Source organism: Hevea brasiliensis, chromosome 9 (genome assembly GCF_030052815.1).
Source record: "Hevea brasiliensis isolate MT/VB/25A 57/8 chromosome 9, ASM3005281v1, whole genome shotgun sequence".
NCBI classification, from domain to species: domain Eukaryota; kingdom Viridiplantae; phylum Streptophyta; class Magnoliopsida; order Malpighiales; family Euphorbiaceae; genus Hevea; species Hevea brasiliensis.
The window spans coordinates 30,698,924-30,719,953 of NC_079501.1; the positions used below are offsets into that span (position 1 = coordinate 30,698,924).

At 30.6% G+C, this 21,030-nt stretch overlaps 3 protein-coding genes across 3 annotated transcripts; all 3 read left to right on the forward strand.

Moving 5' to 3' along the window:
* The first annotated feature begins 4,239 nt into the window (after positions 1–4,239).
* LOC110648828 (uncharacterized) lies at positions 4,240–7,309 on the forward strand. The gene is made up of 2 exons (XM_021803184.2): positions 4,240–4,435; positions 5,637–7,309. The coding sequence occupies exons 1-2, from the start codon at positions 4,322–4,324 to the stop codon at positions 6,897–6,899; spliced, it is 1,377 nt and encodes a 458-aa protein (XP_021658876.2). The 5' UTR covers positions 4,240–4,321; the 3' UTR covers positions 6,900–7,309.
* Positions 7,310–9,678: 2,369 nt separating this feature from the next.
* On the forward strand, positions 9,679–11,712 carry LOC110636276 (BTB/POZ domain-containing protein At5g41330). Its single transcript, XM_021785924.2, has one exon. The coding sequence runs from the start codon at positions 10,014–10,016 to the stop codon at positions 11,436–11,438; it is 1,425 nt and encodes a 474-aa protein (XP_021641616.2). The 5' UTR covers positions 9,679–10,013; the 3' UTR covers positions 11,439–11,712.
* A 5,904-nt stretch (positions 11,713–17,616) lies between these two features.
* Positions 17,617–19,791, forward strand: LOC110636275 (cytochrome P450 86A22-like). The gene has a single exon (XM_021785923.2). The coding sequence runs from the start codon at positions 17,871–17,873 to the stop codon at positions 19,467–19,469; it is 1,599 nt and encodes a 532-aa protein (XP_021641615.2). The 5' UTR covers positions 17,617–17,870; the 3' UTR covers positions 19,470–19,791.
* The last annotated feature ends 1,239 nt before the right edge of the window (positions 19,792–21,030 follow it).

Below are 21,030 nucleotides of genomic sequence, written 5' to 3' on the forward strand. Positions count from 1 at the left end.
TGTTTTGGACTGCACCATTGTTGACCCTGAAACCAAAATGGTATCTTGATCTGAAGGGGAGGGGTTCACAAGTTGCTTTCACCTTCAACATTGTATTCCCACAGCTCCACTTCCAGACTGGTATGCACATACTTAACCTGTGGAATTCCCATGTTGAGGATAGCAGCGGACGAGGTAGTACATTAGTTAAGATTCATAGTTTCATACTGTAACTCGTTCAATTGGGCGGAAATAAGCATTCTCTAGAATTTCCTGTTCATGTATGATTCAGCATCTGATGCTAGCTTTGCTTTGTTTGGTTTGACGGAAATGCATATTAGGATGCGAAGGATTGAGTTACTGTTTCTGCAGTGTCTCTGCATGACAAAATGCGAGTGTCAGGCCACCAAATTGTAGACTATTGCAGATGTCCTACAATGGTCAACAGGGCTAATCATTATGGTTAAGATTACATCAATTGTGAGAGATTATTGAGGGCCCACTTTGATTGTTTTGGCACATGCAACAAATGGGTCGTATAAGACGTGTCAACCATGTAGCCAACGCAGTTGGGTTGAGGACCTACCAAATCTTAATGCATGTATGGTAGAATTCTCTCACCGAGACAGGTTGTCCGTCTTGGCAAGGTTGATGGACGTGACAATAAGGCTTGATTGAATTAATTGGGTTTAAGCCGGTGTGAGTTTTTATTTATATAAATAATTAATTAAATATAAAATATATTTTTTATAATAATATTTATAAGTTTTTACATATTATATTTTAAATAAATAAAATTTAGATATTTTTTATAATTATTAAAATTATAAAATATAAATTATTAATAAAAATATATTGTATGTATATTATTAATTAAAATATATAAAATTAAACATGTTTAAGTATTATTTAGATAATAGTAATTGGGTTTAGATAGTTTATGATAAGTTTTAATAGGGTTTAGAATAAATTTGAGTATTATAAATATTAAATGGATTTGACTATGAATATGATGATTTTTATGGGTAATCTATTCATTGTTATTCCTACACTTAAGGCCTTTTATCAGCATCTTGTCTTCCTTAGTAACGATCAAAAAGAAAATAACAATAACTAAGTTTTAATTTTAAATTATTAAGGGTTGCTTATATAAATATATTTTCATCATTAACTCTGTTTGAAATTAATTTTATATTAATATTTAAAAATAAAATTTTTTTTCATATCCTTTCATGTTATTTTAGGTTTTTTTTTTCTTACTTATTTCATTAATAATTTATAACATTTTTGTATTAAATCATTTGATTTCCTATATTGAATATGATCAAACAATTTTAATTAAAACTCTCTTATATTATTTTGAATACGTGCAACATACCGAATAGGGGAGAAGATTTCAATAAATTGAGTACTTAGGGGAGGATTTAGATTTTTAATTGTTGATTTAAGATATTTGGTAAACATAATTTTTAGATAAATTTCAAATTGAGTGATTAATAATTCAAAATTATAACTGTATTGTTGAAAGTTAGAATTTTCCAATGATTAATTTTTAATTTTTTAACTTGTAACTTTTGACTGCTGACCATTGACCGTTAATAACTAATCTAATTGAAGGTTGTTATGATGGAAATTAGACCTTAAACTCAAAAAGAATGTGTAGAGAAAAACCATCTTTTTAAAAAACAAAATTGTCCTACTTTTGAATTATGGAAGAGAATGTAAAATTATAAGGTGGAATTTGACCTACTTTTGACCATCATGAACATTATGACAACATGTCTTGGTTAATCATAATTAAGGCTATGGATTCCTGGTTTAGTTTTCTTCTTAAAGGTTGCCTTGTAATGCAACATATTCTTCTCAATGTTTTACATTAATTATTATGATGAGCTCATTTATTGTTACTACTGAAATGTCAGGATAAATGCACTAAGATTAATATCAATTATGTAATTTCAATGGAGAGCAATTTATTAAGGGTCAATATCTTATTGTTCAACTATATAAAATGAGAAATAAAAACAGTTTTACAATTATAGTATTGATAGAAATACTATAATTGAACTGCATATTTAAGGCAAAAGTTAAAATCCCTAATTTACAAAATTCTTTCAAATTATTAAAAGTTTCTAATTTAATTATCCAAAATTTGAAAAATTAGATAAAATGAGCAATTAAAAAAATTATTAGATGGAACTGTGTTTATGATCCTTGCATTTAATGTCCACAAATTTATAAAATCATATTCCTGCTGAGGACCATAACCCAACCGAAAAAGGGTCTGGGGTGTGGTAGGTGTTAGTGGACCCTAGAGTTAAATCCCCTTTAGAATAATTAGGGTTTTCTCATAGGCTCTTTTACCATGTTGGTTTATTGGGATAAAGGGTGGTAGAGGCTTTTTGGGGCATCAATTTCGTGGCAGGTCATAGATAATCCATCATTAGAGTGAGGGTTTAGATGTTTTCAATTAATTTGTAGGGCCACATCAAAAGTTAAAATTTTTATTCTTTTTTTTATATAAAAAAATTAAGAAGTTTTTGGATTAAATTTCTTTATTTTTTTATTTAACTTAAAAATCAAGAATTTTAATTTCTTGATTTTTTTATTTTTTAGATTAAATTGAGGCTAAATTAAAATTTTTGAGATAATTTAAGTAAAAAATTACAAATGAACTAAATTAAACAACCCAATAAGTATAGGGGTAAAATTGAATATTAATCCATATTTTGAACTATTTTAATATTGGAAGAATATATTTATAAAAATTCCCCCAACATTAATTCTGAATAAACCCTTTTTTCCTTATTTTTCAAATAAAAGTTTGGATAATATATATATGAGATTATCTTTAAATATCCCATTTGAGCTACTTAAATTTATAATCCTAAAAAAATTGTAAATCTATTGACTTTATCAAATAAATATCTAATAATTTGATTGGTGTCAAAGTGAGCAAATGAATTGATTTCACACAATTTTGAAATTAAATTGATAAGTTAGTGCTATGTATTCTAGAAGAAAAGAAATAAAAAATTTAATGGAAATGAGAGAGGCAGCATCCTTTTGAGCTAAAAAGAGAAAGGCAAGCAAAATTCTCTGAGAATGGGTCAAAAGTAATAAAGGTTAGATGAGGAGATGAGAAGAGAAAGTTTCCTTCCCTCTTGCTAGGAGGTGTTTGATTTTCAAATGAAACTAAAAAAAAAAAAAAAATGGAGGGATTTTTGGGTTCAATTAACTTTTTTTAATTTAATAAAAATATAATATCTTATAGACGAGCGTGTTTGTAATTTATGTGAATTTATATGAATCAGTACATCTTGATAAAATTATTATAATTTTATTATTAAATTATATATTTATTCACTTATTTATTAAAAAAATTAATAAACTAAATAATAAAAAATAAATTGCAAGTATCGAATTAGAAATTAATTAAATTATTTATTAATCGATGATTTAAGTAATTAATTATTAAGTAATACTAAAATATTATAATTAAATTATTATTTTCATAAAAAAAAAAAGGAGAATTGAGGAAAGAGAGAAAAAAGAGGTAGAATTTAGTTTAAAATGGCGGGAAAGGAGGAAGAACTATTTAGGGCAGGGGGCGGTCCTCTTGGGTGACCAGTAGTTGATGTGCGCACGAAAGCTTTCAAGAACTGGATGCTTCCATACTCACACGTGCACATATTGACGAAACAATTCTTTTTTTTTTTTTTTTAACTATTGGACAAAACTACCCCTCACGTCTCACTCCTTTAGTTATTATTATTATTAAGTCCATTAGTTAAAATAATTTTTTAGTGTAAAATTTTATTTCATTATATTTATGCATTAGAAATTTCAAAATAAATTATTTATAATAAAATAATAATTATTTTAATTTAAATGATCTTATCCTGTTAATATGACATTTAAATTAATCAATAAATGAAAAATTTTATATTTTTATGAGTTAAATTTATTCTTAAAATATAAATTCACAAATTATTAAAAATAAATTAAATATAAAATAAAAAAAGTGGAAATCCTAACTCTTGACCGGAAGAATTTTTTTAATATAATTATTATATATACGATAAATATATTTTAATTATTAATTATAATGAAAAAATTTATGTATTTATATTATTTTTTTAATAAATTATATTATTTTTCTTTAGTGTTATATGGAAAAAGAAGGAACAACTCAATGCCGTGTTTGACCCTTTCCGCTTATAGAACAGTGTATATTTTTTAAATGTATATAATGAAATTCACTCAAAAACAAAACTCAGATTTCCATTTTTCATTTCATTTTCTCGAGAAAATTCTTAGTTTTCCTGCAAATACTTCTCAGATGAGAGCCGTTAATGGAGACTCTAGACCTTCCAACAACGCTCTCGACACCATAAACGCTGCCGCCTCTGCGATCGCTTCCGCCGAAAATCGTGCTCCTCAAGACACGGTTCAGGTACTTCAGTTTTTTTTTTTTATTATTTTTATTGATTTATGCATTTGTTTTGGTTATTTTCAAGTTTCGTTCATTCGATGAGATAGTTCTTGGTATGAATTTCAGGTGTCGATCACTTTAGAAATATTTATGCATAAAATTAAGTCGGGTTTTTAAATTTTGTAGCTTGGAGATCTATTGGTGATTGGTTTTGTTGATTGATTGTGGTTTAATGAGGTGTTGATTTCAGCTAAGCACTTATAATTTATTTATCTTGGAAGCAAAAATTGAGATAGATTTTGCTTTCAAAAGTAGTGAAGTGCTTCAAATATAATATGATGATGATAAACCTTCTTTTAGTATTCAAAGTTCGATTTTTGTTAAGCGAAGCATGTTGCTTTAGCATGAGCTGTTTAGTTTTTGAAGGTGAAGTTGGGAGCTTCTGTACAGTATTATATTGTTGAATAATTGGTGGTGTTCTGTAAAATTTATCATCGGAAAATATATTTTCTCGGATTTTTTTTTTACCTTACAGAAAGGTGAATATATTTTTCCTCTCTTGAACATTGGCTGATGGAGTAGTGTTACTGGTCTAGTGTTAATTTTGGTGTATGCTAATAAATAAGGTAATTTTAGTATGGAAATGGCCTAGACAAAATGGGAATAGTGTAACAAATTCATTTTGGAGTAAGGCTGTGATGTCATCTATGATCCATTTCAAATCTCATCATGTAATCTGTCTTGGAGGATATTGAATGATGATGTGGGTATAACAGACCTAATGTTGCAAGATTTTGATAGTGAAGAGAAGGAAGAAAATCCAAGGAGAGAGATACCGTTTACTGCAGCAGTTGTACTCATAATTTCATTAGTTACATGTTTATCAAGATATATCTATATATTCAGTAACTTTCTAATTAGGATAATTTGGTAGGTGTGCTTTACCTTAAATGAAACTGCATGCTATGTTGCGATGGAGAAGAGTTCTTACAATTGTTTTTAATTGTGCTTCTCTGTTTATGCTATATATGCTTCTAATTTAATTGTCATTTGTTATTTATCAGACTTGGTTAAAATATTTTCTAATAATGTCTGATACACTTGAGCAGCTAGAGATTTTTAATTTTATGTTCCCTGGTACCAAATTAGAAGGGGCATAGAAGTGCTTGCAATATGATTTCATTATGATAAATTTTTTTATATATTTTTTTTGCATATGCAGAAGGGAAGATGGGGAAGCTGCTGGAGTGTATACTGGTGTTTTGGACATCATAGACACAAAAAGAGAATTGGGCATGCAGACCTTGTTCCTGAAACATCTGCTCCTGGAAATGATACTTCTGTAGCTGAAAATCCAACCCAAGAACCTTCCATCACACTTCCCTTTGTTGCACCTCCCTCATCTCCTGCATCTTTCCTTCAATCAGAAACTCCTTCTGCTTCACAGTCACCAGCTGGTGTACTGTCTCGCACCTCTATATCTGCCAATATTTACTCTCCCAGTGGGCCTGCCTCCATTTTTGCTATTGGCCCTTATGCCCACGAAACCCAGTTAGTCTCACCACCTGTATTCTCAACTTTCACAACTGAACCATCAACTGCTCCTTTCACTCCACCTCCTGAGTCTGTACACTTGACTACACCATCCTCACCCGAGGTACCTTTTGCTCAGCTACTTGACCCCAGTGTCAGAAATGGCGAGGCTGGTCTGCGATTCCCATTATCAAACTATGAATTTCAGTCTTACCAATTTTATCCAGGAAGCCCAGTTGGCCAGTTGATTTCACCTAGTTCAGGCATATCTGGATCAGGCACATCATCTCCTTTCCCCGATGGTGAGTTCACTGCTGGCGGCCCTCACTTTCTTGAGTTCCAAATGGCTGACCCTCCAAAACTCTTGAACCTTGATAGCCTCTCCACTCATGAATGGGGATCACACGAAGGTTCAGGAACTTTGACCCCAGATGCTGCAAGGCCTGCATCTTGCACCTTTCCTCAGGATCATCAATTTTCTGATTTTGTATCACAATCACATTCGAACAATAGAAACCAGAATGATGAAATTACTGACCGTAGAGTCTCTTTTGAATTAACTGCTGAAGATGTCTTGAGATGTGTAGAAGAGAAGCCATCATGCCCTGTAAAAGTCGTGCCAGTCTTTATCGAAAATGGAACAACAGCTGCAAAAGAAGTAAACTATACTGAAATAATGAATAATTTTGAGTCCGGTGTTGGTGAAACATCTAATGACACACCAGAGATGACTTCAACAGATGAGGAGAAGGCACCACGACATCAGAAGCATCGATCCATAACTCTTGGCTCTCTTAAAGAATTCAACTTTGATAATGCTGATGGAGGAGATTCCCATAAGCCTAATACTGGTCCAGGCTGGTGGGCTAATGGAAGTGAAAGTGATGTTGGGAAGGAGGATGGAGCCGGCAAGAATTGGTCCTTTCCCGTGATGCAGCCAGGTGTAGGTTAGCTAGTATTTAATTGCATCTCCTGGTGCCACCCAGCAGATCTTCATTGGCTGCAAAATGCACCCCAACCCCGCTTGCTGAAGCCAATTGCAGTGAATTTTTAGGGTGTTATGCAAGGAATCCAAACTGACTCTGAAATGAAGGCTGTTTTTGAGTCCTTCGTGACCTGAAAACAGAGGCAGGTGGTAATGTTTTGCACTTGTTTGCTTACTTAGTACAGATAGAGTATTATGTCTCTTTAGGCAGAAAGATGACATAACAGTGTTTGTTAGATATTTTTGTGTTGTTATTCATTTCACATGTAATATAAAAGATGATGAATAGGACAGTTTTACATTAATAATTACAAAGAAGATGGAAATTGACTTTATAACATGCCAGTGAAAGATAAAATTCTGCCAAAGTTGGCTTATGTTCTTCTTGTAGTCAGTGTTAGTTTTATATTGTTGAACCAGTATAAATTTTTTTTCTAGAAAATGATAAATACACTGCTGATAGTTGTAATAACTTTTTGGTACACATGGCTAAGAAAGCAGAGAAGTGGTCTAGGTGGATCCTGGGAGGGAAGGGACCATTCTGATGTTTAAATTAAGAACATGGCTTTAATGGTGCAGAGAAGGAGAGTACAGAGTATGATTTTAGGGTTAATGGAAAAAGTTACTTGTTTTCTAATGATTAGTGTCTTGATATAGCTGGAATTAAAAGTTGAGTCCTTTCAGTTGATTTAATAGGCATGACAATTACCTAGGTAGATTTGATCATAATCAAAATTAGATTGAAATTAACAAAAGTTTAATTAATTTAAATTGTAACTAGATCAAAGTTTAATTGGTTTAAATTGTAATCGAAATAAAAAGCTATCTCCAATAATGATTATAAGAAAGTCGATCATTTTCAAGTTTCAACAGAGAGAGAAGAACTTTTCATCAACAATGGTTATTATGTAATTTAATTATAATCTAGAGAAAATTTTTTAAATTAAAAAGAATTGAATTCATTTGTCTTTTTTTTTTTTTTTAATGCTTTGTTTAGAAATCTGAAAAAAGCTACAATTAAAGTAAAATTCTTTTTCTGCAGAGACCAAATGATTTTATATATATCAATTACTAGTTTTTCGTCTCTAGTTGAGAGCTAATTATTAGATACATCAGAAGCATCAGAAGCATTAAAAAATAGAAAATGAGTCCTACATGATTGTGAGAAAATGTGTATATGCATTGGATGCACCTAATAATTTCTTCTAGTTGAGATCAATTATTCAGATAGATAGAGTAATCCGTATAAATGTATTTCAATTTGTTAACTATTACTTATCAAATATTATTTTATAATCAGATTCATTCCATATGTAATATTAATAAAAAAGAAATTAATTAAATTAAATTATTCTAAAATTCTTTATTCCAAATAAGAAAATTGAGTCCAACGTGAAAATTGATGATTTCTATGATCATGGTCACGGAATAATAACTAAATATATAAACAATAACTATATATGCTTTATTGAATAGCATATTTAGCTATAATTTAACTTTGGGTGTGTTGACCAATTTTATTAAAAGGAAGGCAAGCCATACAGGACCCACCAAACAATATATATTCAAAGGCAACATTTTCTTGGAGGATTGACGTCAAGTTTGTGCTTTCCCAGAAAGCCATATGGTCATTTGGCTGCTCTCTCGCTTGTGTAAATATGTACGTAAGTCATGACAAAACATAAGATAAGGTAACAATCGTCCCTTCGTCATGACATTAACGCATATCATATTATATCTATTTTATGGTCAAAATATTGATTCTAGATATTTGGTTGCTCTAAATTTCTAGTAAATAAATACAAAGGATTAGGTGAATAAATCAGTAATTTAAGGTAGATTAATAATTAATCACTATGGTCATTAAAAATTAATTAAATATATATAAATTAATTAAAAATTTGTTAATATAATACTTATTAATATAAATAAATAAATAAAATTAATTAAATTTTAATTATTTAAAATAAAATTTTAATATTTCTTCGGTTATATTTAATAAATTTTAATAATATTTTTAAATTTTATATAAAAATATTAAGTAATATAATATATAAAGATTTCTATAAATGTATAATTCTCTTTTTAATATTTATAAAATATTAAATATATATTTATAAAATATTAAATATATTTTAAAAAAATAAATATATTAAAATAAAAAACTCATAATCATAAGTTAGCTTAATTGATTTTAATTTTAAAAACATTTTATGCGATTTTGAGTTTAATTTTTTATATCAACGCTTAAATAAAATTTGAATAATTAAATCATTCAGATCAATCAGATCACACTGATTCATCGATTTAACTAGATCATACTGAATTACTTTTTTTTTTGTCTAATCCAACTATAAATCTAAACTAATTTAAAAATCGATTCATTGATTTAACTAATCAATTTGGTCCGAGTTTAATAGCTATGGCAATATGTTTGCTACTATTAATCCTAACACATATTGACATACGTATGACAATATGCACACACCAAACAATAAGTTAATCATGTGGTACATCCACCCCATTCTTGCACCTCTGTTTCCGCCATTACCTAAATCTAATGCAGAATATGACATAAATTGCCCTGAATGTGTCATACTCTTTATTTCGTTTGCATCAAATTCAAACATTATTTGATCAGACAGAGTATTTGTAATGTCTAACAAGGATTTATGAGTATTAACACATAATGCATAGCATTCAAGTGGTTAACAATTATTAAGTTATAACAAATGCTATAAATTAAGAGAGAGACAATCCACATTTTTGTAGCTGTAAAACAAAAGAGGCAGAGGACATACAACTGGTCTACGTTGGATGGCTTCGTTTCAACGGCTGAATGTGTTTCTGTTGTTAAGAGTTCTCTTCTTCCAGACAAAGGATCCTTCTTCCTGTCCACGTTTTCTTTTTGACCACGAACACATCCCTTGACCTTCTAGAACACATCCATTATTGCTCGCTATAAACCACCATTCACCTCCCCCACTTCCACAACCGCCACCCACCATCTCAATACCTCCTCCTCAACAAACGCTCTCTAGCGTTGTAAGAGTTTTCAAAGGAGAAACAATAGGAAGAAGAATGCCTCCTTTTATCACAACAATGGCCTCTCAAAATGACCAACTTAATCGCTCTCGAGGCATTGGTCCACAATCAGATATTATCACCATCGATGTTGGTGGCCAAATCTTTCAGACCACAAAACAAACCTTAGCTCTAGCTGGACCCAAATCTCTCTTCTCCCATTTTGCTCATCCTACTCAACTGGGTCTTGGTCCTCTGTTCATCGACAGAGACCCTGAGTTGTTCTCTGTCCTACTCTCTCTTTTGAGAACTGGGAATCTCCCTTCAAAGGCTAAATCTTTTGATCTTGAAGATTTGATTGCAGAATCCAAATTTTATAATATCGAGTCTCTGTTAATTAACTCTCTATCGAATCCTTGTCAATTTGATGCTTTCAACCTCGAAAAGTCGCAAACTTTGCCCTTGAACGGCCGCGATTTCACTTCCGCCATGGCCACGACGTCATTTGGGACCCTTCACGTCGCTCATGGCAGCAAAATAACGTCTTTCGATTGGGCCTTGCGCATAAAGTCAACGATCCTGACCCAGTTCACGGCGATCGATTCTCTCTTGGCCATTAAACCAACTCTGGCAGCCGCGGGAGCCACCGATTTCTCGGGAATGCAAATTCTCGATCTGGAAAAGGGTTTTGTAAGGGAAACTTTGTGTTGGGAAAACGTGACCCAATCGAGCTCCACAGTTCAGGCAATTGGATCGTCTCCAGATTTCTTGTTCACAAGTTTCGAGTCAGGTCGCAGGAACTCTAACTCGATCATGGTTTACGATTTGCAATCATTTTCGCCAGTAACCGAGATTGCTCACTGCGAGATATACGGTGCAGATCTTGACTCAGCCATTCCAGCCACAAAATTGAAGTGGGTAGAGAGCTATAACGTGGTAATGGCATCTGGTTCTCATAGCGGACCCTCTGGTATGTTGGGAAATGTGAAATTGTGGGATATAAGGTCTGGAAATGTGATTTGGGAACTGAAAGAGAGAGTTGATTGTTTCTCTGATATTACTGTTTCAGATAGTTTGTCAGCTATCTTTAAAGTTGGTGTCAATTCAGGAGAGGTCTTTTACACAGATTTGAGGAAATTGGGTGATGGCGATAGTAATCCTTGGATTTGCTTGGGCGATAAGAGGAAAATGCTGAATGTCAAGAAAGAAGGAGTTGGGTGCAAGATTGAGTCTTACGGGAATCAATTATTTTGTAGTAAAGGAGGAGATGTTGAGCTTTGGTCTGAGGTTGCCATGAATTCTTCCAAGAAAAGCGAAGATGGGTTGCCAAATAGGGTCTTCAGGAGGAATTTGATGGGGAGAGCAAAAGATATGGGAGGATCAAGAATAACCAACTTGGCTTTTGGGGGAAGCAAGATGTTTGTAACAAGGAAGGATCAGCAATCTGTTGAGGTTTGGCAAAGTTCTGTAAGGGGGTTATAGATTTTGAAAATGCTTGATTAGGAATGAATACTTGTTGAAAGTTGGGCTCTATTTATTGTAGTTCTTAGCTTGATTCATACAATTGTAAATGTTCATGTATATTATCAAAATTATACTGTGACTAGCTATCTAATTGTTTTGAGATCAATTGTTTTCCCCTGTTTTCTGATTGCTATTTATGTGGATAATCATCAAGGAGAAGGTGTTAAACCTCAGCTTTTTGGTTTATACATTTCATCCTTTGCAATGAACTGGTACATGTATATTTCTTTCATCCAAGGTGTTTAATTTGCATGTTCTACTTCTATTACTGTGCTATGTTTCTATGAACAGGTTAAAAATCTGTAGGAAGGTGGAATGTTTCTGTCAGGTTGAAAGATAATTATACTTGCATTCATATTTGACATTAGCCAACTTGCTGGTCCAAGGAGCTGTAGTCCAGTAAAAGCAACGGGAGTTTGAAGACACCGTGTGAAGTGGTTGAAGCGCAAGCCAACCTCATCTTGAAAATTTGGATGGAGGCAAGTAGTGAAGAAGTCTGATAATGAAGTTTTGAGTATTTTATGTTACAGATTGAAGTCGAGAAACGATGACAAAACAATCTCTTGAGGCTCAACATAAATTTGAGTGGAAATGATGAAACTAAACATGGATGGTTCCAGTACCAGTTATTTGAGCCTGGGGTTTAGCTGAGCTGCTTCTTCAAGACGGTGACAGCATTTAATTTTTAGCTATGAAAGAGAATATGTCCAATATTGTCTGCGATTTTAATAGTAGAGGCCCATAGAGGCTGGCCCTGGCCATTTCTTGTCAGTTGAAAACTTCATGGGTGTAGACAAGGTTCGTACATGTCCACATAATTTACATAATTTTATAATAAAAATATTAATAAATCATTGTTGCATTCTATAATTTTTGGATTTACTTCTCAATAATTCTAATTTTTATATTAAATCATAATAGATTATTTATTTATTTATTTTCTTGCATGGCCACAGGGCATTGAAAAAGCTCGGGACAATTTGTTAAAAATATCCGAAGAAAAGTTCACGACACCAATATCTAAGGCAAGCAATGTGGGGTTTGCCCTCTAATCACATTGTCTTTGTACAGAAGACTGTACTCTATTTTTGGACCAATTAATATTTGAGTAAGAAAGTGTGGGTCAATTAATTAACAATTCTCTTATATTTATTTTGAAAAATAATTAAAAAAAAATTTCAATTAATTTGATGGAAAATTCAATTATGGACATTTCGTTTATTTCAGAATTGCAGTCTTATGAATTAGTAATTTATTTTGTACATATTAATTCAAGTTTATAAATGAAACTCGCTAATTTCATAAACTTTATTTACATTAAATGAAATTTTAATATAATAATTTAAAACAAAATTATTTTCAAGAAAAATAAATTAAGATTTCATTGATGAAATTCATATTAATACAAATAGCATGGAAAGAACAAGACCCCTCTTATTGAGATCAGACATGAAAAAAATGATACGATAAAAGAAGCACGATACAAAGTTCACTGATCTTAAATAAAATTAAACTAAAAGGTGGGTGTGATAAGATAGATAAATTTTTAAAGTGATAAGATAGATAAATCTTTAAAGTGGTGGAACAACTCTTTAGATCTTTCATACCTAATTTAATTATCTAGAAATTTATTACATATGATGAACACGAAATAATTGGATTATTAATTTCATTAAAGCAACAAACTGTATTACTAGACTCAATTAGAAAAAGATAAACACCAACATATTACAAGAAAAAATCATATTTATGATGGAAAAATTCGTCATAAATTAAATTTTTGATAGAAAATTTAACGTTACAATTCTGCTTCTAACAAATTTTTGGTGACAAATGAGAAAAATTCATCACAAATTTATGACGATATTTATTCGTCCATCACAAAATATTGACTAGTCAAAACACGAATCTGTCACATAATTGGGATGGATTAGTGACGGCAAATTCATCACAAATTATTGTTTGTCACAAATTCTTGTGGCTAATTTTTTTTTACAGAAAGCTATTCGTTATAAATTTGTGATTAGTCTGTCATAAATTTGTAATGGATTAGTCTGTTACAAATTTGTAACAAAGTATAATTAGTCACAAAATTAATTCTTTCCATTTTTTTTGATATTCTAACAACAAAGTAATAATATTTTTAATTTACTCATAACTTAAATAATTTTTAATTAAATGTCATTCTACAATCTGCTCTTATTCTAAAACACAAACTACTGGGAAGGGAAAAAGAAAAAAAGAGTATCGATTGTTTTGTTAAGAAATTCTAATTTTCAAAGTTGAACTTTTGAGATAGATTAAGTTATCTATCATAAATTTTTAACGAAAAACATAATTTCGTCACAAAATTTGTGACAAAATATATTATGTCGTCAAAAATTTGTGATGGACAAGTTGATTCGTTACAAATTTGTAATGGAATAATATATTCCGTCACAAACTTTGTGACCAAATTACATTTTTCGTCAAAAATTTGTGACGGATAATTATTTTCTGTCACAGATTTATTTCATTATAAAGTTTTTTACGGCAATATTTTTCTATCACAAATTAGTTACAGATAAATCTATCTGTCATAAATTTGTGACGGCTTATATATGAAATATTCTTTCAGTTAATAATTAAAATATTAAAAAAATAACTGAAAAATTTGTGATGAGTATTCCATCACAATCCATCCAATGATGTAATTTGTCATAAATCTGTCTCTAATTTGTAATGGAATATTTTCATCCCAAAAAATTTGTCACAATATTCTGTTTTTCTTATAGTGAAAAAATTGCTCCACAAATTCATACCTATCCAAAACACAAAAATTCATCTAACAACTTTTAAAACACCTCTCAACCAAGGATCATTGGGTCTTTGATGAACTTCAAAGCATAAATTAAATAAATAAATAAATAAAAACTAGACCAATGTGAAAAGGGAACCGATTATTCACAGAAAATATGAACAAAAATAGACACAAAGTTAAAAAAAAAAAAAAAAAGTTTCAGAAGCCGGCTACTCCTCACAAATGCCTTTGGAAGAAGAGGACTAGATGAGAAACGGTTTTAGAGGAGAGATGGATAGATTGACTTCATTGGCCATTATTAACAGCTTTTTTGTGAATTATTAAAGCATTAAATGTACTTCATTATAAGATCCTACCTTAACAATTATGGGGCCTTGGCCAACTTTAGCTTCAACCAAGTCAAAATGGTAGATGGAAAATTGTTTGCCGACTTTCTTTTGCCTGCCACTCCATGCTCACTCGATCACTTGCACAATACATAAATGTATATATATAAAATTAATTTACTATTATATCATCATGACCATCAAATTACAAATATAAAAAACAATTAAATTATATTTAATTTAAATTCCATTTTTTTATAAAAAATAATTTATATAAAAAAATATTTTCTATAAATATCATACATATATAAATATTTTTATATTTTAATAAAATTATTAAAATTCAGAAAATAATTTTCTTTTTACAAAAAAAGAAATAATTTTTTTTATTGAAAATGACTTAGAGAGTATTTAACTTAACTTATAAAAATTAACTTACAAGCATCTAGTACTTATAAGTTAATTTATACTCGTAAATATTTAAAATTTTAATTAGTACGTGTTTAATTAAAATATTTATAAGTGACTGATAAGAAGTTGATTTGTTTGATAAAAAATAGTTTATAAGCATATTTATTATTAAAATAACTGAAAAAAGATATTAAATGAGTTTTATGATAAAATTTTAAAAATTAAATAAGAATAATATAGTAAAATATTTAATTAAACTAACTTATGAGTACCAAAATAAAAAGTTGGATTCTAACATTTTATTTTTAGCTTATAAACTTAATTTATAAATTTAAAAATTATTTTAAACAAGCAAATCAACTTATATTTAGAGCTTATAAATAAAAAAATATTTTTTATTCACTTATTTTTTGAGTACCCTAAAAATTAAAAAATACAAAAAATATTTTTTTAATATAATTTAATTTACATATATACAGCCAGCAATGATATATATATATATATATATATATATATATATATATATAAACACATACACGCGTATTGACATGACGAGAATTGGAGTTGCATGAGTAACTCAAGAATTAATGAGTTGGAGGGGGTTGGAGCTTGTAGTAATTAAATACACAAAATAGTTGAAACACAAGTATTTATTACAAAATAAAGATTTGTCACCTAATAATTATTTTTGGAAGGAAATTAAATTATTAAAATGATGCTATTTTTATAAGGGTATTCTGATCTAGAAATCTCATACACCGATGCTATTATATGGTTTAAAATTAAAGTTTCAAATGTGGGGATGGATACAAGAATATTAATGTTAGAAGAAATTTGGGTTAAAGGACATGTTGAGAAACGGGGTCGGTTAAGGAAGTACGTTTTCTATAGCTATCAGCAATAAAAACGACACCGTTAAAACAGGTGAAGCTGCAAATTAATTAATGATGATGATGGTGATGCGATAAACCTACAAAATAGCCATCACGTTTAGAATTATCAGTTTTTTAATGTACGTGGCAACTTTGTATTTGCCATTACTCCACTTCCTTTCTCATTCCTTTTCTTTTATTATTATACTCTTTTTTTTTTTTCTTTTAAATAATATATATAAAGAAAATATGAATAAAATTTTTATTAATTTTTAACAACTTTTATTTCATTTTTGTAATTATATGCATGTATAAATTATGAATCCATAGAAATTTTCATGAAATTTTAAGCTATTATTTTCATTATTATGTGTATATTTGAATTGTAAATTTAAAATTTTATGTTAATAAAATTAAAGAAGTTAACATCATGTATAAAAAAAAATATATATATAGAAATATTTGTGCTCTTTAACTGGTAAATCAAATAATATAGGAATAGGCTTTATCATTTTTATGTTTCGTTGAATTGAAAAGAAAGTGCAGGAAATAAAAATTTCTTTTATTTACTGGAATGCAATTTAAATCTTAATTATATTTTAGTATGTATTGGGAAGAAAATATAAGGTTTGAAATTGAAATGTTAGGCCATAAATTTTAAGAAAAATGCTTAAAATTGAAATTGACAAGGACTGAAAATTGAAATTAAGCTTGAACTTGAGTGTGCGTTTTGATCATTTGAGTTGAGATTGTTGTTGTCCCCTTCAATTTGTAGCAACTCGAATTTATAGAGATCCTCAACTATCTCTAAATTCTTCAAGTCACATTCATAATTTTCCTGTATCTTAGCATTTGTTATCTCCTTAAAATTTGAAAAATTCTTATTTAAACTCGACCTAGTATGAACTCAAAATATAAATATATGTAACTTATGTATAGATAAGTCTCACCATAAATTTTATGTCATGAGTCGGATATAGGAAAAAAAAATCCCCACCTTAATTGATCATTTAGGGTGTTTAAAATATATATATATATATATATATATATATATATATATATATATATATATATATATATATATATATATATATATATTTTCAAAGTGATGCTGGTAGGTGGAAAACTTATCATAATATGTTTGAAAGACTTTATAATTATTTAATTTAAATAATTTTATTTCATGAATCGAAATTGCTTGCTTTACTATAAATATTTTTTTTATACATTGGAAAGGCTTTACTATTATTATTAAATGAAAATGATATTCAATCTCCCCCACTAAAACTATTTCTCCACTCTTAGTTTCCACAACTATACATCATTTATCCTTTTCTCCCACTCTCTTCAATGAATGCAAGAATTAAAGGAGTAGGCTGCACTTCTCTGTAAAATTAGGTGAGGTAAGCATCTCTTTTTAAGAGATAGAAAAGTAAAACAGTCTCTGTGACTTTCGTATATATTACATAGCGTTAAATCTCTTCTTCTTTTACAAATTTTAGAATTGAGATGGGCTCTTTGTCAAAGCAGGTTGTTTAGCCTTAATAACTTCAACGGCCTCCGCTGGCATTTAATGGCCGTGTTTCTTTTTTGCATGGCTGATGATGAGTGAAGGTAGCTAGAGAGAGACACTTGTAAAGGGAGTGAAATGACATGAAAATTTTCATAATTAACAACAACAGTCTGTCATCTCCCTTCTTTATTAATTGCTTCCCCTTTCTCTATAAAACATCACCTTCTTTTCACTCTTATCTCTCACAACTTAACTTATTTTCCAATAACCTTTTCTGGGTTTCTCTCTTCCTCCATTGATCTTCTTCTCATCATCACTCTAATCTGGGTTTTCTTTCTTCTCCTCCACCGTTCATGTTTAGCTTCTCAGTTTCTGCATTTTTACGAGGTTGAAAGTTACAACCCACCAAGCATTATTTATTATTATTATTATTATTTTTCCTTTTAGGGTTTCGTTTCTGCTACTTCCATGGACATCTCCACCGCTTTTATCATCCTATCAGCTGTTACGGCTTATTTGCTTTGGTGGAAAGTCGTCTCCAGATCACTTACTGGTCCACGTGTTTGGCCCTTATTGGGTAGCCTTCCTGGTCTCATCGACAACGCTAATCGCATGCATGATTGGATTGCAGATAATCTCCGCTCCACTGCTGGCACTTACCAGACTTGCACGTGTGCAATTCCCTTTCTTGCCGGTAAGCAAGGTCTTGTGACTGTCACCTGCGACCCCCAGAATGTGGAGCACGTCTTGAAGGCTAGGTTTGATAATTATCCTAAGGGCCCTAATTGGCAAGCCGCTTTTCATGATTTGCTCGGAGATGGAATCTTCAACTCTGACGGAGACACGTGGCTCTTCCAGCGTAAGACTGCCGCACTGGAATTCACCACCAGGACCCTGCGCCAAGCCATGGCTAGGTGGGTCAGCCGAGCCATTAAGAATAGATTTTGTCCAATGCTTGAGTCGGCTCAGCTCCGAGCCCAGCCGGTTGATCTTCAAGACTTGCTGCTCCGGCTCACTTTTGATAACATTTGTGGCTTGGCTTTTGGCAAGGACCCACAAACGCTGTCCCCAGAGCTTCCCGAAAACGGCTTCGCTGTATCTTTTGACCGAGCCACGGAAGCCACGCTGCAGCGCTTCATTTTGCCTGAAGTTGTGTGGAAGCTCAAGAAATGGCTTCGGCTCGGAATGGAAAGCAGCTTGAGCCAGAGCCTTCAGCACATTGACACATACTTGTCCGATATCATCAATACCCGTAAGCTTGAGTTGCTGAGTCAGCAGAACGGAGATGGCAATGGGAACCCTCACGATGATCTGTTGTCCAGATTCATGAAGAAAAAAGAATCTTACTCAGACAAGTTCCTCCAGCATGTGGCTTTGAATTTTATTCTAGCGGGTCGTGACACATCATCAGTTGCTCTGAGCTGGTTCTTTTGGTTGGTCAGTCAACACCCAAAAGTGGAAGAGAAAATCCTCATTGAAATTTGTAGCATTTTATTGGAGACACGTGGCGATGACATTTCAAAATGGTTGGAGGAGCCATTAGTGTTTGAAGAAGTTGACCGATTGATATACCTCAAGGCAGCATTGTCTGAGACATTAAGGCTTTACCCTTCAGTGCCACAAGACTCCAAACATGTAGTGGCCGATGATGTTTTACCGACCGGAGTTCATGTTCCGGCAGGATCATCTATAACATACTCAATTTATGCGATTGGTCGCATGAAATTTTTATGGGGAGAAGATAGTCTAGAATTCAAGCCAGAAAGGTGGTTGTCAATGGATGGTAAGAAAATTGAGGTACAAGATTCATATAAATTTGTAGCGTTTAATGCAGGTCCAAGGATTTGCTTGGGTAAAGATCTGGCTTATTTGCAAATGAAGTCGATTGCTGCGGCGGTGTTGTTGCGACACCGACTATCAGTGGTGGTAGGCCACCGTGTGGAACAAAAAATGTCGCTCACGCTGTTTATGAAGTATGGGCTAATGGTGAACGTAAATCCAAGGGACCTGAGGCCTATAGTGGAAAGCGTAAACAATAGTAAAATCAATCAATTGTCTTGGACATGAGACGGTGGCTACGACTGCTGAAGGTGACCGGTTGCGGGGCCAGGCTTGGCTTATATATATGTGGTTTGTGAATAGGTTGCAGCAATGACTTAATTCTCAAGTCATGAAGGTATTTAATTTTCTAAGTCATTATTGGAATAAATATAAGCTAAAATAGAAGGTTTTCATAAAGGGTAGCTATAAGTTAATTTATAATGTTGCTTTAATTTAACTTTGGGCAATATACAAGTCTTTACGTAACTTGTACAAGTGATATACCATACTTCAATCTCATTGTAATTGCCTATATTTAATACCAAATAAAACATTATTTTATCATGTATATATAGTTTAGGTGAAGGGAGACTCTCCAATCTAAAATTAGGATATATCATTACTAATCTTATCGAAGATTACAATAAAGTTTATATATTACATACTAAAAGAGACAGTTGATAGAATTAAAAGAGCAGTTGATAGAGTTAACGAGAGCATTGATTGAGTTTTATAACTAAACTAACAGCTTTATAACTAAACTAACTCTTGTTGATAGAAATTTAAAATTTTTAAAATAATGAATTAGTTCAAATTAGCATATGTATTTCAATTACCAAGGTTAATGTGAATGAAAATTAAATTCATTTTTTAATTTATTATTTAGATTCATTTCTCCCAGTTAATAATATTATTTTATATCTGCTTGATATTGTCGTTAAGTTAAGTTTATCATTGAGAAAAATATATTCTTAAGAAAAAAAATATTTTTTTAAATATACTAGTTAAAATGTATTAAAAATTGATATATATAAAATTATATTTAATATATTTTAATTATAAAATTATAAAATGATTAAACAAATAATATTTTTATAACCTCCTAACCTCAATCTCAAATGTGACATTACTTGGTAAATGCTTACGTATGAGTTGACTTTAACATGCCAAAGATCATTCAAACAAAATTTGACTACTACTTGTGTGGATTTCATATGCTTAGAACAGCAATTCACCTATATGTTTATAAATAATGAAGAATTATTATTATTTTTTTATATAACAATATCTAACTAAAATGATAATTATATTATATAATTATTTTTTTATTCTATGAAAGTACAATGGTATCAAGTAATAATCAGGGAGCTACACAATGAAAGCTTATTAAAGTGAATAATTAAAAAAAAATTATTATTTAATCTCTATATTTTAATAAAAGTAATTATTTGGTCTTTATATTTTAAAAAATACACCATTTAATCCTTATATTTTCCTTCCGTTAAATTATTTAGTTTCTTTATCAAATTTTTTGTTATTCATATATTTAAATTACTATTTAGTCCCTCTATTTTAAGAAAATTAATTAGTTGATTTATATATTTTGAAAAACACTATCATTTAGTTTTTCTATTTTAGTGAAATTAATTAGTTGATTCATATATTTTTAAAAATATAGTACTTTGAAAAATAAAATATTAGACAAAATTTTTTTTTGTCTGAAATTAATGTAATGTCTATTATGTGTAAAAATACATATAATTATGATTACTTATTTTGATTTATTTTTTCATTGGAACTTGGCATA

Bases quoted from the DNA above. Each gene is read 5' to 3' on its own strand.
- LOC110648828 (XM_021803184.2), top strand. From the start codon at position 4,322: ATGAGAGCCGTTAATGGAGACTCTAGACCTTCCAACAACGCTCTCGAC. The intron at 4,436-5,636 runs GTACTTCAGTTT...TTGCATATGCAG, and splicing joins CTCCTCAAGACACGGTTCAG to AAGGGAAGATGGGGAAGCTG.
- LOC110636276 (XM_021785924.2), top strand. From the start codon at position 10,014: ATGCCTCCTTTTATCACAACAATGGCCTCTCAAAATGACCAACTTAAT.
- LOC110636275 (XM_021785923.2), top strand. From the start codon at position 17,871: ATGGACATCTCCACCGCTTTTATCATCCTATCAGCTGTTACGGCTTAT.